We start from the raw sequence: 22,427 nt of genomic DNA, 5'->3' as shown, positions 1-22,427 counted from the left end.
CCATTACCTGGATATATATCCATAATCCAGTTTCTGTAAATCTCTGTATAGAATGGAGGGTTAGCAAAAAACCCCAAACCACTTAGAAACTGAATAATGGCAAAATTATTGGACTTTGAGGTAACACGCTCCTGGTCTTTCCTGTGACTTCAGGCTGAGACCATCCCTTTTTTTTATTTAAATGTGCTCACTTACCCCTTTCTGCTGATATTTTGGCTGCTGCCCAGTTTAGAGCCTTGTTCTCTTTTTGCTCTGGGTGTCCCATCATCTCTCAGGGCAGGAAGAGGACAGGTAGGGAATTATATTTAATTAACAGCACAACTCCAGGCAGCTTCCCTTCTTAAGGTGGCTGATATGGGCAGAACAGGAGACACTGTTGAAATTATTTGATCAGATACCATCCAAGGAATTATTCAGAAGCTCATGATCCATTTTTACAGCTATCCAAGCCAAAACTCGTGGGTTTCTCTTAATTTAGTGCCAGGTTATTTGAATTACAGAGCAGGGAAGTGGGGAGGAGCCCTGGTGCAGGCAGGAAATGGTTAAAGAGTTGCTATCACCTGGGAAAGCAATCCTTTGATTTTTCAGAGGGCGCTAACATGCTGCAGTTCATGGAAACAAAGGGAAGGGGATCAAGTAGAAAAGTTGTTCTTGGATTTTATTCTCAGTGGCAAAACTTGTGAGGGCTGCATATTGATGTCTGCGGGGAAAATACGGAGTTTTTGGATTAAAAGGGATTTTTTTTCCCCTTCTTATCGTCATTCAAAAAAGCATCTGTGAGGTAAGTCTTGATCCAAGTGGTGACTTTAGAGAACTTCTTTTAAGAGAGAGGGGTAAAAAACCCCTTTATCTGGCTGACCCGTTTTAAAGCAGCGAATTCTTTGCTGAAATCGTTCCCCGGGCAGGGAGCAGAGGCAGGAGCGTGAGTCAACAACTGCGCCGAGCCCACGACGCTCGCTCGCCTGTGTTGTCTGCATTCAAATCGCTTGCATTAATTCCTGAGCTGGAGTATGGAAATTCAGCAACTGGGAGAAACATAAATGAGTCAGGGGAATTTGCCACTCGGAGTTGCAGTAAATATTTCAGCGCTGACACTCTTTCAAGCTGTAGTAGTGGCTGTGCTCATGTGCTTTTGCAGTGGGGTGCTTCAAGCATCTTCTGGTGGTGGCTCTTAAGTCATTCCCAAGCCTTGTCTCTGGAATCCTCACTGCTGTCCCAAAGGTTTTGTGTTTCCAGCTCCTGGAAGGACCATGCTGATCCTTTCAAGGCTGATTCATTTTGGGGGTGTAAGGGAGGGGTCTCGATTGCCATTAATTCTTTGCCTGTCTGCCCCCGAGTTCTCACCTTAAAAAGTGCTGCTGGGTTTTGGTGTGTGTGTGAAAACAGATGATTTTTCACCCCAGTGTGGCTGCCCCAAGGGTGATGGATGGTCGTGACTGTCACTGAGAGCCAGTGCCACCTGAAGGGAAGTTTTTACACCCCGAGGAGAACCCTACCAAACCCATCCATTCATATTGGAGCTGAGAATAAATTGCACTCTCACTCTTGGCCAGCTTGAGACATTTGCCTCCAAGGTGCTGAGTTCTGGTGGATTTCTCGAGCTTGGTGAGTGTGTGTGGTGCTGCTGGTTTCCCCTTTCCCTCTCTGCCTGCCTGTGAGTGCCTCCCCACGTGGATCAAAGTGCAGGGCTGTGCTGTGCCACACCAGCATCGCTGTGACACAGCCACCTGGCCAGTTCTTCCTGCTCTTCCCACGGCTCCCCCACGCTCTGCTCCTGCTTTCTCACTGTCCAGGAGGGAGAACACTCAAACCCAGAGCTGCTGGATGTTCCTCCTTTCGTCCTGGGCACCCACAGAGACTTGGGGTTCCTTTGTTCTTTCCCATTTTATTCCCCATCTCTGCCTTGCTGTTCCCCTCACCACACCAAGCTTTTATCACTCATCTCCTTGTGCTTGTTCCCAGCTCCTGAACTCTCTGTTCCCAGGTTCTGCCTGGGCAGGAATCTTTCCTCACCCTGCCCTGTTTTGCATTCGTGCTCTGATCCATCACATTTTGCTCCTTCTGGATCCCTGTGGTACCTGCAGGAATAAATCACTGGAGCTGGGTGTCAGGAGCCTTGGAACACTCGATTCCCTGTTGTTAGAAGGAATTGCTTTTGCATTTACACAAAAAATTTCTTTTTTAAAATCTTTTTTCTTTTTTTCTTATTTGCAAAAGTTCTTTCTCTAAAATCTTGTCTGCTAAGTGCTCTTGCTTCTGTTGTCAGGATCTGACATTCATTTCAGCTATTCAGTGTGAAAACCCTTTCCAATTTCTTTACCAGTGCTATTGATTAAAATGCAGTTTACTTTTCTGGGGAAAATTTGATATTCAAAAATGTCTTTTTTGCTGTGAGTCAGAATGTACTTTTCCATGGAATAAAAATTCTGGAAAGAGCAAAAAAAAAAAAATGCTCTTGGAAATGTTGAACAAATTATATTGTCGTTTCAACCTGGTTATATAAGAAAAAAGAAATAACTTCAAAGTCCAAATGAAAAGCTCTGGTATTTTTCTAATATTTTCAGAAAATGAGTACATTTTTCTCCAGCTGCTCAATTTTATCTGTTAAGAATTTTCCATATGAAACTCTGAGAATGTTCTGTACTGGTCTTAACTCCAAGTTCCTGTTTAACTCAGCTGGCTGCTTCAGGTTACATATTAAAAATGAATTATGAAGCTTTTTCTCCTTATTTTCAGCCATTGATGTTTCTTCTTGAAACTAGTAAAACTATTTCCATTTTTCTGTAGAAGTCTGTAGTTCTCAGGCTATAAATACTGTATGATATAATTATTTACAGTTTTGAGAAAAAAAAAAACCTGATGGAAAAGATCTTTGGAATGCAACAGGTTAAAATTTAATTTTGCAGATTGGAGATCAAAAGATGTCTTTGGTAATTTACTGCTGGTGTGGATGCCCTCACATGATGCTCTCCTTGTCAATTTTGCTGTGGTCACTTTGGGGATTTTCAATATTTTTCCTTAATTGAAACCTCTTTGCTGTGCTAAGTAGGAAAGACCTGAGCTCTGCTCAGCTGAGCTGCCTAGATTATAGAGGAAAGTTTGTGGCAAGATCTGGTTTTCACTCTAAAATACAATCCCTGAGGAGAAAGGTGTCCTGGGGGTGATGGGATTTGGGCTCTGGGTGTGCTGTTCTTTATTTATTGTGCATTTCACTGGTTTTGGGTGCTGTGGCCTCTCCTGGGCTGGTGGTGGGCACTGCCAGAAGGAACCAGCTTGGGAGGAGTCCTTGGAGGGTTTAGGTGCCTCCAGTCTCCAGGACAATGCTGTCACACTGCTTTGGGGGGAAGTTCAGAAAGAGAAATGCCTCCCTGTGCTTTTCCAGCACTGCAATATCCTGATTATTCTTGAATTTCCCTCAGTCTGCAACTTCTGAAGGCCATTATTCCTTGTCCTGAAGAGCAGCCATTGCCATGGCTCACCACTCATCCTTCCTCTGTTCTAACCCGTGCTCTCCTCTCCCCACAGATGATCTTCTAGCCCTTGGACCTCTCCTTTGGACTCCAGTTGTCTTCCCAGCTCCAGAAGTGGTGCCCCACACCCAAAGAAGAGTTCAGCAGAAGCTCCAGCAGAGCCAGCTGAAAGGAGAGGACTCCCCACCTCCCCAGTGGTGTCAGAAGGATGAATTTCCTCCTGAGCTCCTCTTCCCCACTCTGAGTTGTCTCCATCACTTGTTCTCAGCTCTGCCTCTGATATCCCTATGATTTGGTAACTATTTTATCTATTCCCTGCCTCTACTTCCCTATAATCTCTAAAGAAAAACTTCCATATCTGTTTCACCTCAAAAAAAACCCTTCCATATCTGTTTCACCTCCTATTTAACCCCTCAGAATTTGTGGGTGGGTGGCACAAACAAGTGGAAAAATCAATACACTTGCAAGCAAATTCAGAGCTCAGCAGAAAAAAAAAAGGAGCAAAATATTTTATGAAATCCTGGAAGATGCAGGCAAATGGAAATTTTCAGTTTAAACTGGAGCTTTATTTTGGAATTCCTCGAGGGGAGGTTGGAATTCTGCCACACTGTAATAGCCTTGTGTTGCAGGAAACCAGGAATGCCTCAGTCTCTTGCCCTGAACAGTTCACAGATTCTCACTACATTCTACAAGTCTGACCTGTTAATTTTATAAAGTAAAAAGAAACAAAAACCTTTACAGGGTGATTTCCTGTGCTCAGAAAGAAATGCCTGAGAACTGCCTGGAGCAGAGTCACTCCATCATTGCACTCCAGCTTTCAATATTTGGTTTCCACAAGGCTCTTGTGCCTGTGGGAGCAGCATCTCCTCAATTTTTTGGGTGGCATGGAGGTGATTACATTTAGAATAGAAGATTTCTGATGGAATTTTCTGTCAGCTTCTGCAAAATTAAATTAATTTCACGAGGACTTCACTGGGAAAATTCCTGTTTTAAATGACTTTTATCATTGTGAGTGAGCAGCACATGGGAATGTGGTAAATTCAACTGAATTTCAATGCATATGTTCTTGACATTTATGTAATTTCAGGGAGTTAAAATCTTGTGTTATAAAGGAATCCAGTGGTTTAGTTGTTGAAGGAGCCATAACTGATGGGAAAGGATTGTGCTGGATTTGATATAATAAAGTTTAGCTGCAGTTTCTGCTGAGTGGAGATGCTGCAGAGAAAGAGAATTTTATTTGTGATAGCCAAATCTGAGAAATGACAGCAGTAACATTTTTCAGAGTCACTTCCTTTAAGGAACAAACTAATTTAAAAGGTTTTTCTTTCAACATCCTTGTCAGCCACAAAAAATGCATCTCTAACGGTGAATTTATTCTGCATGTTTGGACTCATCCTAGTTTGGAATCTAACCAAGAAAATGCTGCTGGATTTCCATCCCTCAATGTTTGATTTCAGGTGTGGCTGCCCTCACCAGCTGAAAAATATGTCCATCAGAGGCCTGAAGAAGAAACAACCAAAGACTTTTAAAGTCAGAATTATAACAGTGGATGCTGAGATGGAGTTCAGCTGTGAGGTGAGAGAGTCAGCAAGGGCTGGGCAGTGCCCTTTGTGTTAGCAAGAAATTGGAAAAAAATCAGATTATCAGCTTGTGGTTGGTCTTAAAACTGATCTGTTATTTTACAAATAATGGATTATTTCATCTCAGGTGTGTTCTTCTCTTAACTCTGTTCAGAATTAAAGCTGTTTGCATGAAATCCATTTGACTGACACAGCTAAATTGAGACTAAACCTGCTTTCTTCATTCCAGTTGTTTGCAAGGATTCCTACTTCTCCATGAGATTCTTTTTTTTGGAACTGACACAGCTCTTTAAGACACATCCAGCTTGGATAAACTGGTCAGAGCTGGTGCTAAGATGTTGATAAAATAATTTATAAACTGGTACTTTTGTTGAGCTGGGACATTCTCTTCCAATTTACCATTTAAAAACCTCAGTTCTTTACCTGCAATGGGTGTTTGGATCTCTGGGCAGAAAAGAAAAAAAAAGATTGATGAAAAAGCTGGCAGTTCTATTAATTATGGCTGATAAATTAATTAGGGAAATCATGGCAGGGGAAAAATACATGATCGATTGCTAAACAAATTGGGCTGCACAATTAAAGGGACAGAACTGTCCCTGATTAATTAATTCCTAATCATCCAGCAAAAGCAAAACAAGCCACACAGGTATTTTGGGGAGTTAGAAAACTCAGTTCCAGTGGGACTGGCAGTTTTAGTGAGACTGCTCTGTGAGCCATTTAATGTAATTTATTAGGTCCTTCAGAAACAGGAGAGATTAATCTTGGATGACTTACTGCTCTGGAGTACTTGCAGGTAGAATTGTGCAAATAAAGGATTTGGAAAATCTGATTTAGAGATCAGAGTCCTTGTTAACAAATATTGTATTCCTTCCTTTGCTACCTCTCCTTCCTCCCCAGACACTGCTCTTTTGCTGGGATGATTTCCAGCTTTCCACTCCAATACTGCCTAAAAGTTCCCCCTTTTTTTTTTCTTTGCCATTCAGTTTTTGATTTTAGCAATTAGATAAAATCATCTTTCTGAACTGTGGTGAAACAGATGAGCAGCCTCTTTGGTGAAGGGAACAAGGCATCAGACTTGTGTGAATTTGGGACCTTGAATCAAAGTTTGCTCTCTGTGGCTGCTAAATTGAAATGAAAATATTTAAGAAGACTCATTTAAATCAGAGTAGGATAAAGGCTCGGCCTGGTGCCACTGAAATACCTGAGGGGTGTGAGAGGTGGATCTGTTCTCATTGTTCAGCATTCCTACCCCGTGTCCTGATTTAATTTCCCCTGGCTTTCTCTCAGTCTCTCCAATTTGTATAAACCATTGAGTGAAAATTCTGGACAAATATTAATAAAGATTTGCCACATCCCAGGGAATCAATAATACAATCCTCATTCCCTCAAGTGCTTGGTGGTGAAATGACTCCAGCTGCTCTCTGGATGTGTCTGGAGAGGGAGAGGAGGTGGAACACTGACACAGCAGCAAGAATATTTCATTAAAAACCTAAAGATGAAATGAGATTTCATAGGAGAAAGGGCTCAAATGGAGCAAATTGATTTAGGGTATATGTTTTTCTTGATTTTTCTCTCTCTCAGATGAAGTGGAAGGGGAAGGATTTGTTTGACCTGGTGTGCCGAGCCCTTGGTTTAAGGGAGACCTGGTTCTTTGGCTTGCAGTACACAATTAAAGGAATGTGCACCTGGTTAAAGATGGACAAAAAGGTACAGGAGACAAAATGGGTGGCAATGAATTATTTACTTCTATAAATATTGACTTTCTGGAGCGTGAGAGCTAAAGGGATGTGTTCCATGACAGGCAGAATGTGTTCCATGACAACTCAGGATTTGACATGGTGGCTTTTTTAAAGGTGAAAATAGGATTATTTGCTCTGATTGCTTCTATCCCATTTGACCTGCAGCATCCCACACTAATCACCCCTGATTGCTGTTAGATTAAAGCTCAGAAGTCAAATATGGGAAGGCTTTAAGTGGATTATTGGCTGCTTTCTGATTTTCCTTAGGAATATTATCTTGAGACACTCATGTCTCCTTTTTGCTGCTCATTTGATTTGATTTTATCTGTAAACAGGTTTTGGATCAAGAAATCCCCAAAGAAGATCCCATTAGCTTTCATTTTTTGGCTAAATTCTACCCAGAGAAGGTAGAAGAGGAACTCTTACAGGAAATTACCCAGCATTTATTCTTCCTTCAGGTCAGGAAAAGTTTTGAACCCTGAATTCCTTCTGTATTTCCCTCAGTCCTTTTGCATTGTCTTTGATCTTGTTGGCAGCTCAGGGTAATTTTGCTTGCTTCAGCTGTATCAAGAACTTTGCAGACATTATTTTTATGAAATAAAAACATCTCTCCTGCCTGCTGTGGGTTTGTGTCCAGGTAAGCTGAATGTTTCATCTTCTGCAGGTTTTTGTGACAACACCCAGCAGTTTGGGGGATAATTCCAAACCTGAATATTCCAGGCTTGTTTTGCTCCTTAATATGTGTTAAAAAAAATTTAAAATTCCATGCAAAGCTGGAGCTGCTGGAAGAACTGTGAGACTTTTGGAGAGATCTTGTGCTGGAGGGCAAAACCTCTAGAAAACAAGGACTCCCTAAACCTTCATTTTGGATTGTAGGGATAAAAGATCCTGGAATTTGATAGGCATTCTGAAATCCAGGTTTGTTCACATGGCAAGGTTTGAGAGGAGCAGAGCAGCAAACACCATTTGAGCTTCATCAAAAAGCAGATGAAGGAGCAAATTCTTGGAACTTTATCAAAAATAAAGATGGATCAACCAGGAAAAGCTCCACAGCTGAGTTTGGAATGGTCACTTCCCCTGTCTGGGACACCCAGCTCCTCTCCTGAGTTGCTCTGGAAATTTCAGTCCCTGGAGTGTTGCTTTATTCCAGCAGGATGAGTCTGTGCAGGTAGCTGGCATAAATTCAGTCTGCAGCTGGAAATAAACCCAGTAAATTCCCTTGTTCCTTGAGGAGGATTTGCTCATGAAATATTGGGGAAATGCTGCAGCTCTGAGGGTTCATAAACCCACCAGAACTTCATCCAGAACATTCAACCACTTGGCAATTGATTTCTTCAGCTAATTTTGGAAAGGAATGAGGACAGCAGAACTCTTTTTAATCCTGAGTTTTCCAGTTTTTTTTTCTTCTTTTCTGCTTGAACCTGCCTTAACTAGCAGATATGCAATTAGCAAATTCTTCTCATTCCAAAGTAGGAAAACAAGGCTGAAACAAATTGGAACTTGCAAAGTTTCCTGACTGTAAGAGCTTCAGCTCACACCTGGATGTTAATAGGAAAAACATGTTCAGACATCTGGATGCCTGAAGATTTCAGCTCTCCTGACTCTTCAGACCTTTGCAAATTAATGTGGCATAAATGCCTGAATAAATGTCAATGACTAAAGCTAAATATTGTCTGCTTAAAGATGAGGAAATTTGTTGCTTCTTCATGAAGTTCAACAAAAAGTCCTTGTAAAAACTGATCAGAAAAAACAAACAAATAAAATAACCCAGACACTTGTGGGGGATTTATCCACATTGTTCTAAATTCTGGAGCATGATTTGCTCTGTGGAGAATGAAAGCTGGAGCTTTCCAAATTGGAAGAAAAATTTTTTCATTCTTTCCATTTTAACAGCTTAGAAGGAATGTTCCCTGCACTGTAACTCAGCTTCACAGATTGTGCTCACCAGGGACTAAATTTAAAAGCAAAAACTTTCTTGGTGGCTCATTTCAGTTCCCAGCACCTACCCAGGTGTGTTTGTAAACAGAACTTGTGCTAGCTCGAGTCATTTTTCCATTTGGAAATGTTTAAGACTGTGAGCTATGCAAAATGTTGTTGTCTTGTGCTTGTTCCTAAGCTAAATACACCTGAGAGGAGGATTTGGGAAGATTAATTTCCCCTTCCCTCTTTAGGTTTTCAAACAGAAATTGCACAACTGATATAAAATCAAACAACACCTTACAAACCATAACACCTCTGCTCTTGGTAGCACCACAGGTTATTAAAATGAAAAGAATGTTGAAAGACTCTTTAGCATTGTCTGATTGTGCTTAGACCATTGAAAAGGCATAAATGAAGTGCTTTATTATTCAGCTTCTCTTTTGAGGGTCTCCTTTATTGTCTCATTCTGGAAAGCTGGAGAACATTTCTTATGGTTTTTATATGGCAGCTGCACAGTCCTGCTTGGACCTGACCTCCAGAGCTCCCTCCCAACCTAAAATCTGATGTCTGATGTGATGCAAAGCTGACTTCTCCAAAGGCAGGAAAAAGAAAAAAAAGAAGGATTGTTAAAAGAAATGAAGCACAGACGATAAAATTGATGTTTTATGGGATTTTCTTTTATAGGACTCTTTATGTAAGTGTGTGCAGAGAGCTGACTGGCATTTTTGCTCTCATTAAATGCAATGCTAACTAAAGGCTTCCTGTGTTCCTGAATGCCAATTTCTTGTTGCTGTTATTAACTCCTAAAGGTGATATTTGGTGCCAAGCTCTAGTCTGGGCATGCCTGCTTTCATTTCAAGACTGACTTAGTCCTGACTTTGAGCTTCTTGTGCTCCCTTTTTCTGTTGGTTTAGGTTAAGAAGCAGATCCTGGATGAGGAAATCTATTGCTCACCAGAAGCTACAGTTTTACTGGCTTCTTATGCTGTTCAGGCCAAGGTTTGTGCTTAGAAAATCTCTTTTTTAATTGACTTTTTTCTGGTTTAACCCAACACATCTACATGTGTAAAACACAGCAGGGTTAAAATTTGCTGGTAAAGCTGGTCATCCTGGGAGGTACAAGCACAGCCAGGGAAAAAAAAAACAAAAACAACCAACATTAAATGCCACTAGAAGGAGTTTTTTCTATGCTTCTGCATTTTAGGGGATTTATTTGGGCCTAAGATTTTAGTGTAATCTTTCTGGAAGGATCTTCCATGGACTGCTCAGATGAGGGGATGTATTCAGGGGAACCAAAATAAAATCTGCCTCAAAGCTTTCACTTCCAACTATGCAAGGAACAACTCCCTCAGCATTCTGCCTCTAACAAACTGAAATAATTTTTCTTTTTTTGGGGCAGTATGGTGACTACGACCCAAATTTCCACGAGCCAGGCTTTCTAGCCCATGATGAGCTGTTGCCCAAAAGGGTGAGTCTTTGATAAAAAACCAAATCTTTGATTCTCTTTTGCAGTGCAAAATCTTTAAATCTCCTTTTTGAAGTGCAAAACATTTGAGTTTCCTTTTTGCAGTGCAAAATCTTTGAGTCTCCTCTTTGCAGTGCTGATGTTGCTGGGGATTAATCAGAGCATTAAAAACCCTGCAAAATGCTCAGGCTGTGAACTGCACCTCTGCATTCACCTTGCTTGGGAGAGGCAGAGGTTGGATTTGGATTTTCCCAAGGATCCAACCTCCCTCCTTGTCCTGCAGGTGCTCAGGCAGTACCAGCTGACAGCAGAGATGTGGGAAGAGAAGATCACTGCTTGGTATGCTGAGCACAGGGGTATTGCCAGGTAGGAAACCTTTGCATCTCTTGGAAAAATTCTTTATTTATGGGATTTGTTGTTTTCAGTGTAATTCAGCCTGTCTGGAAATCTAATTAAACATTAGGATCTGTTAGCACCCAGAGGCAGCTTTTCCTAATATTTGGGTTCTGTTTCTCTCTGTTCTGGAGACTTCTCAGGATTATTTTTTGTGAGTATTTTCCTCAAGATTTACTGATTTACCCTGAAGGGAGGAGAAAAGTGGGTGGAGAGATTCTCACTCTTCTTTGGCCTTGGCCAAAAGCTCTGTCCAAGACTCATTTCTCAATGAACTCTATTTCCTGAAAGAAATATATTCATGGAAAACAATGGGAGGGTGGTTTTCCAAGACATGGAGTGGCAAAACTAACACAAGGATAAGACTTTTAATGAATTTTAATGAAGATTACACTATCCATGAGTCATCTTTTGAAATAGATGCAACTTTTATTCTTTATTATTCTTTATTTTATTCTTTATTCTGTCCAGATGCTGTTTTTATTATCCTTTTTTTTTTTTTTTTTTTCTATTATTGAGAGCAAGATGGCAAAACTAAGTTTGTACAAAGGGTCAGATTGCCTGTTCTGAGTGGGAAATGGAGAGTCAGCCAGGAGAGAAAGGCTGGAAAGGCATTTCATAATCATGGCTTTATTCTCCAGGGATGAAGCTGAGATGAACTATCTGAAAATTGCCCAAGACTTGGAAATGTATGGTGTCAATTATTTCCCAATTGCTGTAAGTGCCTTATTTTAGCAGTTTTCACTTGCTGCAGATGATGGTGTTGTCCTTTCCAAGTCCTCCAGGGAGGTTGGAACTGAGACTCCTGACTTCTGGTTTTGTTCTGACTTGGTTTTTCTTGCCTGCTAAATAAGCAGGTGAATAAAACAGTTAAGATTAATATTTTACAACCTGACAAAAAGTTTTGAGTAACTCAGGTATGGAATAGGAAGGAGAAATAGTTTGAGCTGCTATAAGCAGCCTAGAGGACTGAGTTTAATATTACCAGTGACAGCACTCATAATATTTTATATTAACACCAATTGCCTGAATACAAACAAATATCAGTATATTAAAATAGGTGCTTCTTGTCTGTGGTTGTTTAATGTCACCAAAAAATGCCATTTACTCATCTCTCTTGTTTTTTAGCAAAACAAAAACCACACAGATCTCCTGCTTGGAGTTGATGCCAAGGGTATTCATATCTACAGCATTAATAACAGGTTCTCCCCCAATAAATCCTTTGAGTGGAGCTCCATCAGAAACATTTCCTGTAGTGAGAAAGAGGTATGATGGCTTTGATGTATTATTCTTTTTCCATGGGCATGGGTGTGGACTGGGATTCTTGGAACAGGCTGAAAGCTTCCTCTGTTGAAATAATTTTGGGGGAGAAGGGGAAAATCCTGGGGAGCTTTGTTACAAAACTAAAAATAACAGCCCTGCCTCGCAGATGAGCTCGAAAGCTCAGTTCCCTGAGGCTGCTCTGAGCTCTGACTCTCTTCTGGCTCCTTCCCTGCTGCTTGGCCTTTGCAAAACAAATGTGTTGATCTCTGAAAAAGACAGATATTATGAATGCCAGCGTGCCTGCCTTCCTCAGTTATCCCAGCAGGAACTCCATGATCCATAAAACCTAAATGCTGTTTGCACACACAGAAGTCCTTGCAGCTGAGCCTTGGAGCCCAGTGGCAAGAGGAGACATGCAGGGAGGTATTAATGGTTTTCTGCCTCACTTCTGCCAGTTTGCTGGGACATGATTTCACTCCCCACCACTGCAATTTCACTGGGAAGCTCAGCTTTTGCTTCTAGAAAGGGAAGGAGTGGGGAAAATTGATTCTCAGTCCAAATCATGGGCTGTGTGGAAAGCTGTAATCAGAAAAAACAAACCCAGGGAAACTACAGTGGTACTGGAATACCTGGAATTTGTCAGGCAAAGGGCAGCACAGCCTGTTCCATTTTCTGTGGGACTTTTGGAAAACAGCCCACAGAAACTGAGGTCTAAAATTGAGATGAGATTTTAGATTCACATCCATTAAATCAGAGGGGACTGCAGGTCTGCTGCCTCCACAACAGTTTTGGTCTCTGATATCATCAAACTTCCCCTGAGATGTGTGAATAAACTGCTTTAACTCCCTTTTGGGGGGAAATTTTGTGTTTAAGGTTCACTTTATTCAGTGACACATCACAGCCTTGCCCCTCAAAAAGCAGCCAGTCATTACCTAGAGGGTGAAAGGAGCTCTAGGACATGATCCTGGTGACTCAGATGCCCTGGAATTAAACAGGAATTACCTTGCAGCTGAATTAGAGGAATTGAATGCCAGGGAGCCCTAAGGAACAGAAAACAGGACCTTAAAAAAAAAAAAAAAAAAAAAAAAAAAGGCCAAATTTTGTTCTGCAGCCAAACAGAGCCCAAGGTATGGAGTGGAGCACTGAGCTGGCAGCAGGAAAACCTGCCTGGCCTCTGGGAGCAGCTTGGGACTGAAACAGTGAGGAAGTCTCCAGGACTTTGACCTGCTGCTCTGAAGAACAAGCCCTTAGGCCCTTGACACATTTGTTTATCCCTTCAATTGTTGCTGCTCTGAGAGGTTTGACATTTCCCTGGCTTTAAGGCCAGGTTCTAGGAGTTGCTTCCAGGTGTAGCTGCTGTGTCCTGTTCTCCTGATATCCAGGGCTTGTTCCAGAGCTCTGGGGACAGTGCACAGGTGGCATCAGGAAAATCCCCATCCCCACTGGCACTGGGCTGGGCCTGGGGTTTATCCTCCAACACAGCTTAATTCTGTGACCAAAACCAGTTTTACATCACCCTGCCCCTATTTGTGGCATAAATCACTGAACAAAACCAGTTTTACATCACTCTGCCCCTATTTGTGGCATAAATCACTGCCTCCCCAGAGGGAAATGGAGATGAGCTCAAGTTTGCATTGGTTTAATAGTTTAAACTTACTTTCCTCCTCACTGTGCTTCCTTTCTTTTTTTTTTTTTTTCTTTTTGCCTGTGTAGTTAACTATTAAACCCCTTGACAAAAAAGCAGAGGTCTTCAAGTTCTTCTCCTCTCAGCTCAAAGTGAACAAACTGGTGAGTGAACTGCTTTCCTGCTTTAAAGCTGAGCCTGGTGATACTGACTGAGAAATATTGTTTGTAAACCAAATTGTGATCTTGGGATCTCAGCCTGTGTAATTCAGGAAAATGGGATCAGAGGGAGATGAAGGACAGGAGGAATCTCTGATCCTGTTACAAATTTACCTGAGCTGTTGTGTGCCTGGCTGTGAGCCTGCCCTGGGTGCTGATTTTCTTGGAGCTGCCAGCCCTTGTGCTGAAGTCAGAATTGTCCTGTGAGGCCAGTGTGGGCCTTCTGTCCCTCTGGCAGGGGCACAAATCCATCAAAACCCCATTTGCTTTGCCTTTCCCATCCAGATTTTCCAGCTGTGCATTGGAAACCACGACCTCTTTATGAGGAGGAGAAAAGTGGACTCCATAGAGATCCAGCAGATGAAAGCACAAGCCAGGGAAGAAAAAGCTAGAAAAAAGGTAGAATTTTCCTGCTCCTCTGTTGTTGAAGACAGTGATTATTACTGCAGCTCTGTATTCCATCAGTGTGTGTGTGGGAGGTGAGGAAGTGCAGCAGGATTGAGCGTGGGAACAGCTCTGGCATCTGAGGAGGTCAGAGGTGTTTGTGTGGAGAGGTGATCCCAAAGATTTGGGGCACAAACCAGATCAACCCAAGGGCTCTCCCAGCACTCTGAAATAACCAGGAGTGCTGCCTGAGGAGTTCACTGCTGCAAAGTTCAGGCAGCTTCAGCATCTCTGGTGAGCTGGAGAGCAGCTCCTTCTTCATTTGATGCATTTCACTCAGGCCCAGGTGAGATTCTGCTGCAATCCCACTGTCACATTGTCTGAAAAATCTCTTTGCCTAGGATTTCTTCTCCTGGGAAGCTGAGAAGCCTCAGAGAAAAAGGAAAACAATCATTATCTCATTTGCTTCTCCTGTGTTTTGCTGCTTTGGAATGTGGTTTGGACATTGTTTACCAACTGGTCATTGTTTGATTGGTTCCATGTGAATTGTTTTAACTTAAGGACCAATTACTGTCAAGCTGTATTGGGACTCTAGAAGGAGCCAGGAGTTTTCATTATTATCTTTTAGCCTTCTGTCTGAATCCTTTCTGTATAATGTAATATAATATAATTTCATAAATCATAAATCATAAATAATAAATCATAAATAATAAAGAATATATCATAAATAATTTATCATATCATAATATATAATATAATAGCCTTCTAAGAACATGGAGTCAGATCCATCATTCCTCCTTTCCTTGGGGGTCCCTGAAAATACAACATCCCACCAACCATTGCTCATCCTGCTTCCAGATGGAGAACCAGAGGCTGGCCAGGGAGAAGCAGCTCAGGGAAGAAGCTGAGAGAGCCAAAGAAGAGCTGGAAAGGCGCCTTTTCCAGCTGGAAGATGAAGCCAGGCAGGCCAACGAGGCCCTGGTGGGTCAGACTGAATATTCTTGTGCTTGATGGGCTTTCTTGGTTTGGGAGCAGGATTTTTTTTGACACTGGGAGTTGTAGCTCAGATGAGGCTGGAGAGTTTCTGATCACTGGTGGAAAGGGCATGCAGGAATCCCTGGGAAAACCCTGGTCTGCCATAATCTGAGCCATTCCCTCCCTGTGTTTGGCTCACAGTGCTCTCTGCAGGCTAAGAGGAGGGGAAAGGAAACAATCTTGGAGCTGAAAAATTGGGAGAAAGAGGCAACTGAAGGGGCTGACTTCAGCTTTGCCCAGCTCTAAGATTTTCCTCCTTGCTTTGTAGAGGTGAGACACAGGAAATTCTGGAGCAGAGGAGGAACAGACCCTTAAATTGTCTGGTTTTTATTTAAGAAATAATATTTTATCACTTGGTAAAAGATGTCCTCTGCCTGCAGGGGTGATTTTGGAGGTTCTAGACGAGGAACTAAGGAAAATTCTTTCTCCTCAGCTCCGATCCCAGGAAGCAGCAGAGCTGCTGGCTGAGAAAGCCCAGATTGCAGAAGAAGAGGCCAAGCTGCTGGCTCAGAATGCTGCAGAGGCCGAGCAGGAACGCCAGAGGCTGGAGATCACAGCTCTGAAGAGCAAGGAGGAGAAGCGGCTGATGGAGCAGAAGATGCGGGAGGCGGAGCTGATCGCCGTGAAGCTGGTGAAGGAGTCTGACAGGAGGTGGGGTTTGCTTCCCCGGCTCTGTGTGCTCTCAGCTGGCCTGCAGGGAGTGCTGCTTTCCCCAGAGCCCAGCCCAGGAAGGGGGAATTACTCCTGAAGTGACACTTCAGAGGGACTAAGCCTCCTTGGGCCTGGTTTGTTCCACCTGGATGCAGTTGTTGTGTTGCAGGTCAAGTTTACAGAGGATCAGATGCAAAGCTTGTTTGACAAGAAAGAGATGTTTAGCAAGAAAGATCCAGAATGCTGAAGCATCTTCTGTTTAGTGTTATTAAATGAGCACTGCTACCTATCTAAATTCACTCTTTATACCCTGTGAGATATGGAGCTGTTCTCAGTCATTAGTACCAAGTGAATGGTCTCTTGTTTCTCTTTCCCATCTTTAGGAAGTGTAAAACCAGGTAAACTCATGTGGAATATAAACAGCTCTGAGTGTTTGCATGTTCCCTGAGCGTGCAGAGCAGGCCAGTGTTGGCAGAGGATTTTTAACCCTGTTATTAAGAAATCCTTCTACTTGTTTTAGGATACTGCCAAGAAGCTTGCCAAAATAAAGAGCAACCTCTCCCCACCTCAGGGAGGATCTGATGGCCTGGAGAGAATCTGTATCAGCAGGTTGTAACTGAGCCCATGGAAATTAGGAGTAGGAAAATCATGGTAGTTCAGCCACTTTGTGCAGCGGTGTCTCTGTCCTGCTGTGCCCAGTCAGGAGCATCCTCCATGAGTGCCTTGGTGTAAAGATAACTTCTCTGGGAGGTAGTGAGCCCTGAAATCCATGTGTTGGTTGGAAACCATCAGCCATTGCCCTCAGGATGTTTCTGTTGCAGAGCCAAGGAAGCAGAGCACCTGAAACAAGACCTGCACGAAGCCCGCGAGGCCGAGCGCAAAGCCAAGCAGAAGCTCTTAGACATAACCAGGCTGAATTATCCTGTAAGTTCTGCTCCACTGGGCACCACTTCTTCCTCAGGGCTAGTCTAGGTGTTGATGCCATTTTTATAGCCCTCATCAAGCTGAGTGGTGGCATGGCTGCATCCAGCTGGGGGACAAAGTGGTGTGGAAAAGCAGCGTAGTGAGGGTGGGAGCTGGGTTTGTGCAGGGTGGTCAGAAAGGCAAGGCAGGAGTTAAAACCAGAACTGGTGATGCACTTAGGGAGCAGAGGCTGTCTTGCCTTCATGCCCAAGTTGTGGTGCCACTCAGCCAGGCAGTTTTTGTGGTTGTGCTGAGCCAGCTGTGTCATCCTGGCACATCCATCTGTCTTGAAGCAAAGCAGGTTGAAGTTCCCCAGCAAGAAGGCACTGCTGAAGGTCTGTGCCCCAACTCCCTCTTCTGCTCCAGCCCTGCTGAGGCTGGGTTTCCATTCTCTGCTGAAATGGAAGCACTGCAGCCAGGATAAATCTCTGCTCTTGGATCTGTGGGTTGTGGACTTGAGCTGGGTGCAAGGGAAGGGCTGCAGGAGGATCTGTGTGTCTCAGAAACGTAGGAAATAGCTCAACATGGCAGTCTTGCAGAACTGGGGAGAGAAATCCCAAATCAGTCCATCAGAGCTGGCTGACAGTGCTTGTGTTGCCTCTTCCAGCACATGGCCAAGTACCCCCAGTACTCCCCAGGTGACAGCAGAGATGCCAACTTTGACAAAGGATCCATCAAGCTGGATTTGAAGGACATCGACCTCAAGAGACTCTCCTTTGAGATAGAGAGAGAGAGGTATCAGCATGCTTGTGGTGCAAATGGATGAGAAAGGCAATGAAATCTTTGGGAATCACAGTTAATTTTTAAATAATTTGGGATGTGCATGTGGCTGGAGGCCTTTTACTGAGCTGGTGTGGGTGATGTCTGTGTCACACTGGCTTTTCACGCAGGGGAAGGGTTTTTTGGTGGCATCAAGCCATGATAAATCCAGAACCTTCTGTCTTGGGGAGGGACAAAGCACCTTGCTGAGCTAACAGCATGTGAGAGGATAGAAGTTTCCCTCTAGTGCTAAAGTGTGGAAGTGCTGGGGCTGATCCATCAGCCATCCCTTGGTCTGGAAGGAAATGTTGGTGCAAAGTTAGGCAGCAAAAAGGAAAGAACTGAACTTGTCACTGGGTCAGGGGAGCCAGGCTGGCATTGCAAGAGTTCATTTTACTTATAAAACATAAAAGGAAACAAAAACCTCTCCTCCTTCCACAAACACCTGTTCTTGGGTTAAACTGTGCCACCCTAAACCTTTTGCCTCCAATGTGTGGGCTCAGGCTGGACTACTTAGAAAACAGCAGGAAATTCGAAGATCGACTGAAAGAACTGAAGTCTGAAATTCATGCTCTGAAGCTGGAGGAGAAACAGGCTGGGCTTTACAGTCCCTGGAATGAAGTCCTGGGCTCCTTGGATCGCTCCTTAGGAAGTGTAAGAACCCCAAATCCCTGCCCCTTTCTCCACCATGAGCCCCAAATGGAACAGTATGGTTGTGCCAAAGGGAGCTGCTCTATTCCAGTCCAAGCCTTCACTACCCTTGATGATAAAATATTAGAAGCATGAGCACTTTTAGAGGAAAATTCATGTCAAAACAAAATCTTAAGGCCTTTTTTCCTGCACTGAATACCAGCACCATCAGCAAAAAATAATAATCTCATTTTATGATTATGAAATCGCAGTCAGGGTTTAAGGTCTTGGAGCAAATGAAATTGTTGTGACTAACACATTTAAATGTGGTTTCTTACAGTTTGCTTCACATTCTCATTCATGTGCTTTGTGGTTGCTGAAAGTCATAAAAGCCTTGGTGTCTTTTTTTTTTTTTTTGAAAGCAATGAGGAACTCGACCCAGATTTTTGTCATAAGTTGCTTGTTATTTAAATAAACTCTTTGGCTTCTTCCTGCAGCAGGTCAGGAATAGGGCTGGCTTTGTCTGCAGGTTGTTCCTCATGTAGCAAAAATGGCTCTGACTCAATGGTTTTTTGGAGACAGAAGGGAGGCTTGAAAAATGATGAGGAAAGATGGCCTTTATTTTCTGACTACTCATCTGATGTTCTTTTTGGCTTGATGAGTGTTGATATAGAGAGGGCATTAAATTTCCATGTGCTCTGTTCTTTCAAAGGCCCCATCATGGATGAAAACCTTCGAAACTGGAGAGGCAGTGGATGTAAATCTTGAAAGACCTTTCCCTGCTTACTTGTTAAACACTGCAAGCAGCTGGCCCTGCACCAACAAAATTCAGCACATGGTGCCAGTGGAAAAGTCATCTTCCCAAGCCAATTCCCTGGCTGCCAACAGTGTGGGCACAGGAACCAGAAAACAGATTATAAAGGTAATCAGATTCATAAATAAATTCCTAAATGTTGCCTGAAAGTTGAGAGTTCAGAGAGCGTGGCTGCCTGTAGGGACCTGGTTTGTCCTGCTCTGTCCCAGCCTCAGAGCTGACAAGGATTTTGCAGGATTTTGGAGCCCCTGGTGCTGGCACATCATTTGGGAATGTTTATAACTCGAGGCTGCCTGTTTTTTCTCACTTCTGATCTAAGCTGGAGTGCAAAGCTGTAAGCCTTGGTAAATGAAGCAGAGATGTCTGTACACAGTAGGAGGATCTGTGTTAAATTTTATTTCTACCAGCCAGACTTGGAAATGAGAAATGTGCTCCCAGGTATAGAGAGCTTAAAACATACTGTGCCTGTCTCCTGCTTTTAAAAGGCAGGGAGGAAGAGACCAGTAAATCCCCAGGCTCCCAACAGCTCAGTTCTCTTCCATGTGCTCCCTGTCAAAGAGGCCTGAAGAGCAATGAGCTGGGTGTCAGGAGAAAACAGCCTGCTTTGAAATGTCACTGGGCTAGAGAATGAGGAAGAGCTGGAAGGAAATGTGGTCTGGAGCAGTGGGAAGGCAATCAGCTGCCTGTAGGCAATGCTAATTGGGCAAGGCTTTGGGAATGGGGAAAGCCTGATGGATTTGCTGTGGTTTATCTGAACACAACTGGAGGGGTTTAGGATCAATTAAAAGCTCCTGAATATAACATTCAGTACCTCCTTCAGGGTTGGTGTGCTTGGAACTAAAGGACACAGCTGAGTGCAGCAGCAGCTGAGGGAGCAGCTCCTTCTGAGGCAACAGAAGCAACTTTTAAGACTAAACTCAGGGGTGAGGCAAATTTGTTTAAAGAAGGAGGAAAAAACTACTGGAGAGCATCTTGCAAAAGACTCCAGAGTTGGAGGAGAGGAAGACCCAGAACAAAGGGAGTTACTTTCAGCCAGCACTAACTCTCCCTCTTTGATTTGCCTGCAGGTTCAGCAGCATGACTCAGATGTGATCTACATTTGAAGCCCCTCATTTCCCTGCCAGCCTGCTGGGACTGGTGGCCTTTTTGCCTCTGTGGGGACACTTGGGCAGCTCTGGCTGCTGCCAGGTGTGAGAGACAAGGCCCTGGGGATCCAGAGCTGCCATCCAGCTCCCAGGCAGGTGCCATCAGCTGGGAATGCCACAAGTGCCCCCAGTGAGGCTGGGAGCAGTGCAGAGCCAGAGGAAATGTTGTTTACTGCCTGTGCACTTTGGAAGGAACACTTCCCACTTTGCTAAAACCCTTCCTCCCCCAGGTGTTTCACACACTTAGAGCTCTGCTGCTGGAGGAAGGATGTGAGGCAGCAAGTGCCCAGGAGGTGTCTGGGATGAGAAAACAGAACATAAGCTTGGTGTTTATCTCCACAAAAGACTAATTATGGTTTTGGTCCAGTCCCTGGGACATGACTCCCACAGAGCTGCTCGACGTTTTAGTGTTTGCCTGCCAAGTATTTTCCTTCTCCTCCCCAAACATTTCTTGGTTCACTTAATTGATTTGCATTTCTCTGTGAGAAATCTCAGCTTTTAATTCCAGATGCAGAAGTGGACATCTTCAAGGACCTCCCATTCCTGGGGGAATCCTTTGTTTGGAATGCAAAGCTTCTGTTCTTCCAGTCCCTGACCAGATCAAGCATTTTCTGCTCGAGCAAACTTTGCATACATTAAGTGCCTTTCCACTTCTGTGCAGCACAGCTCCCAAATTAGACAAAGACAAAAGATGCTCTTGGTGTCTGCTAAAGTGGGACTTGTTTCTGGTGGAGAGGTGCATGCAGCAAAGTGCCTGCCTCATTAGTAAAACCCACTTGCATTTTCTGGTTTTGTGTGTGTTTAAGTGTCTGCTTCTCCATAAATCTTCACTCTGAGGACTTCTGGGGGAGCAGGCAACATTCAGCTGCAGCCAAAGCAGGAGCCCAGCTGAACTTGTGACATGTGATGTAAAAATGAATGGTAATGTTGTTAAATGTCTTGTTCTAAAAGCTAAGATTAAAGAAAAAAAAAACAGGTTCAACAAAAAGCTTCAATTTCCACTTGCTTCAAAGGGAGCATTGTGTCAATATTCCTCCAGCATGAACAAGGCAGCTTTGGAGAGCAAACACCCAAATCTCCCCTGTACACATCTGCAGCAGGCTGAGCACAGGGGGGGATGGCAGCTGCCTGTGCAGAGGGCCAGGAGTGCTCTGCAGGGCTGCCCTGCCTTGCCTGGGTGCCTTGGGCTGTGGTCATTCTCTCCCAGCTCCATCTGGCACGAGATGTTTGCAGAATATTGGCTGTTACACACAGTTCCTGAGCTGTCTGCAGGAGCCTGGTGTGTGAAGCTGTCAGAAATGCCAGAATGATGAGGCAGATGCTGTCATGGTCCCAAGGCTGGGGAGGGGGGCATGGGCCAGGATTTGGGACAGTGAACCATCTCCTGTATTAGCCAGGAAGTGCTGCAGCAGCTTTGAATGTGGCATTCTCGGATTTGAGGGTGAAGAGAAATACTGGGATTCCCCTGGTTCTTCTTTTCCTGTTCCCTCTTCTTTTCTGGCATGTGCCTTCCCACAGCCAAGGGAGCTTGTGCCCTCATCCTCCACATGTGCTGGGCCTTCCTTCTGCTCCTGTGGCTGAGCTGCCCTGTGCAGCAGGGCTCAGAGGAGGAGACCTGCTCCATGTGCACCTTTGATTTCTTGGGATTCAATCCTGTAAATCCTGGTGAGAAAAGGACAAGGTCACACTCCTGCCAGCTCAAATACAAAACCTGCCTTTCCATGGTGTTCTCAGCCTGCTGTGTCCTTGCTGGGCACTGCTCCTGTGCAGCACCCCCTTCCTGCAGGCTGGGCTGGGTGTTTGAGCTCTGAGGTGGGCCAGGAGGAGCTGGGGAGGTCTCCTGTGAACCTTTTAAAAGGAGAAAGAGGAGCTGGGATCTGCTGTGAACCTTTTAGATGGAGAAAGGGGAGCTGGGAACTGTTGTGAGCCCTTTAGATGGAGAAAGGGGAGCTGGGAACTGTTGTGGGCCCTTTAGATGAGCAAGGAGGAGCTGGGATGTGCTGTGAACCTTTAAGATCAAGAAAGAGGAGCTGGGATCTGATGTGACCCTTTTAGATCAAGAAAGAGGAGCTGGGATCTGCTGTGACCCTTTTAGATCAAGAAAGAGGAGCTGGGATCTGCTGTGACCCTTTTAGATGGAGAAAGGGGAGCTGGGAACTGTTGTGAGCCCTTTAGATGAGCAAGGAGGAGCTTGGATGTGGTGTTGAACCTTTTAGATCAAGAAAGAGGAGCTGGGATCTGCTGTGAACCTTTTAGATGGGCAAGGAGGAGCTTGGATGTGCTGTGAACCTTTTAGATAACAGGAGGAGCTGGGATCTCATGTGAGCCTTTCAGATGTGTCAGGAGCAGCTGAGATCTGCTGTGAGCCTTTTAGA

At 44.0% G+C, this 22,427-nt stretch overlaps 1 protein-coding gene across 4 annotated transcripts; it reads left to right on the top strand.

The window, feature by feature from the left end:
- Positions 1-374: 374 nt before the first annotated feature.
- LOC132337351 (merlin-like) lies at positions 375-21,040 on the top strand. 4 transcript variants are annotated; one of them, XM_059865849.1, is made up of 21 exons: positions 377-781; positions 906-1,073; positions 1,404-1,605; positions 3,526-3,765; positions 4,928-5,045; positions 6,632-6,757; positions 7,125-7,247; positions 9,624-9,707; positions 10,108-10,176; positions 10,457-10,539; positions 11,208-11,283; positions 11,695-11,832; positions 13,543-13,617; positions 13,957-14,070; positions 14,914-15,036; positions 15,524-15,741; positions 16,563-16,665; positions 17,312-17,439; positions 17,967-18,117; positions 18,806-19,015; positions 19,975-21,040. In XM_059865849.1, the coding sequence occupies exons 4-21, from the start codon at positions 3,758-3,760 to the stop codon at positions 20,008-20,010; spliced, it is 1,983 nt and encodes a 660-aa protein (XP_059721832.1). In that variant the 5' UTR covers positions 377-781; positions 906-1,073; positions 1,404-1,605; positions 3,526-3,757; the 3' UTR covers positions 20,011-21,040. The 4 variants fall into 4 exon arrangements, with proteins under 4 accessions (XP_059721834.1, XP_059721832.1, XP_059721831.1 ...); XM_059865848.1 differs by lacking the exon at positions 906-1,073; XM_059865847.1 differs by lacking the exons at positions 906-1,073; positions 1,404-1,605.
- Positions 21,041-22,427: the final 1,387 nt, after the last annotated feature.

The sequence above is a fragment of the Haemorhous mexicanus genome, chromosome 22 (genome assembly GCF_027477595.1).
Source record: "Haemorhous mexicanus isolate bHaeMex1 chromosome 22, bHaeMex1.pri, whole genome shotgun sequence".
Taxonomy (NCBI): Eukaryota; Metazoa; Chordata; class Aves; order Passeriformes; family Fringillidae; genus Haemorhous; species Haemorhous mexicanus.
The sequence above is the reverse complement of the archived record's forward strand: the minus strand, read 5'-3'. Positions and strand labels throughout refer to the sequence as shown.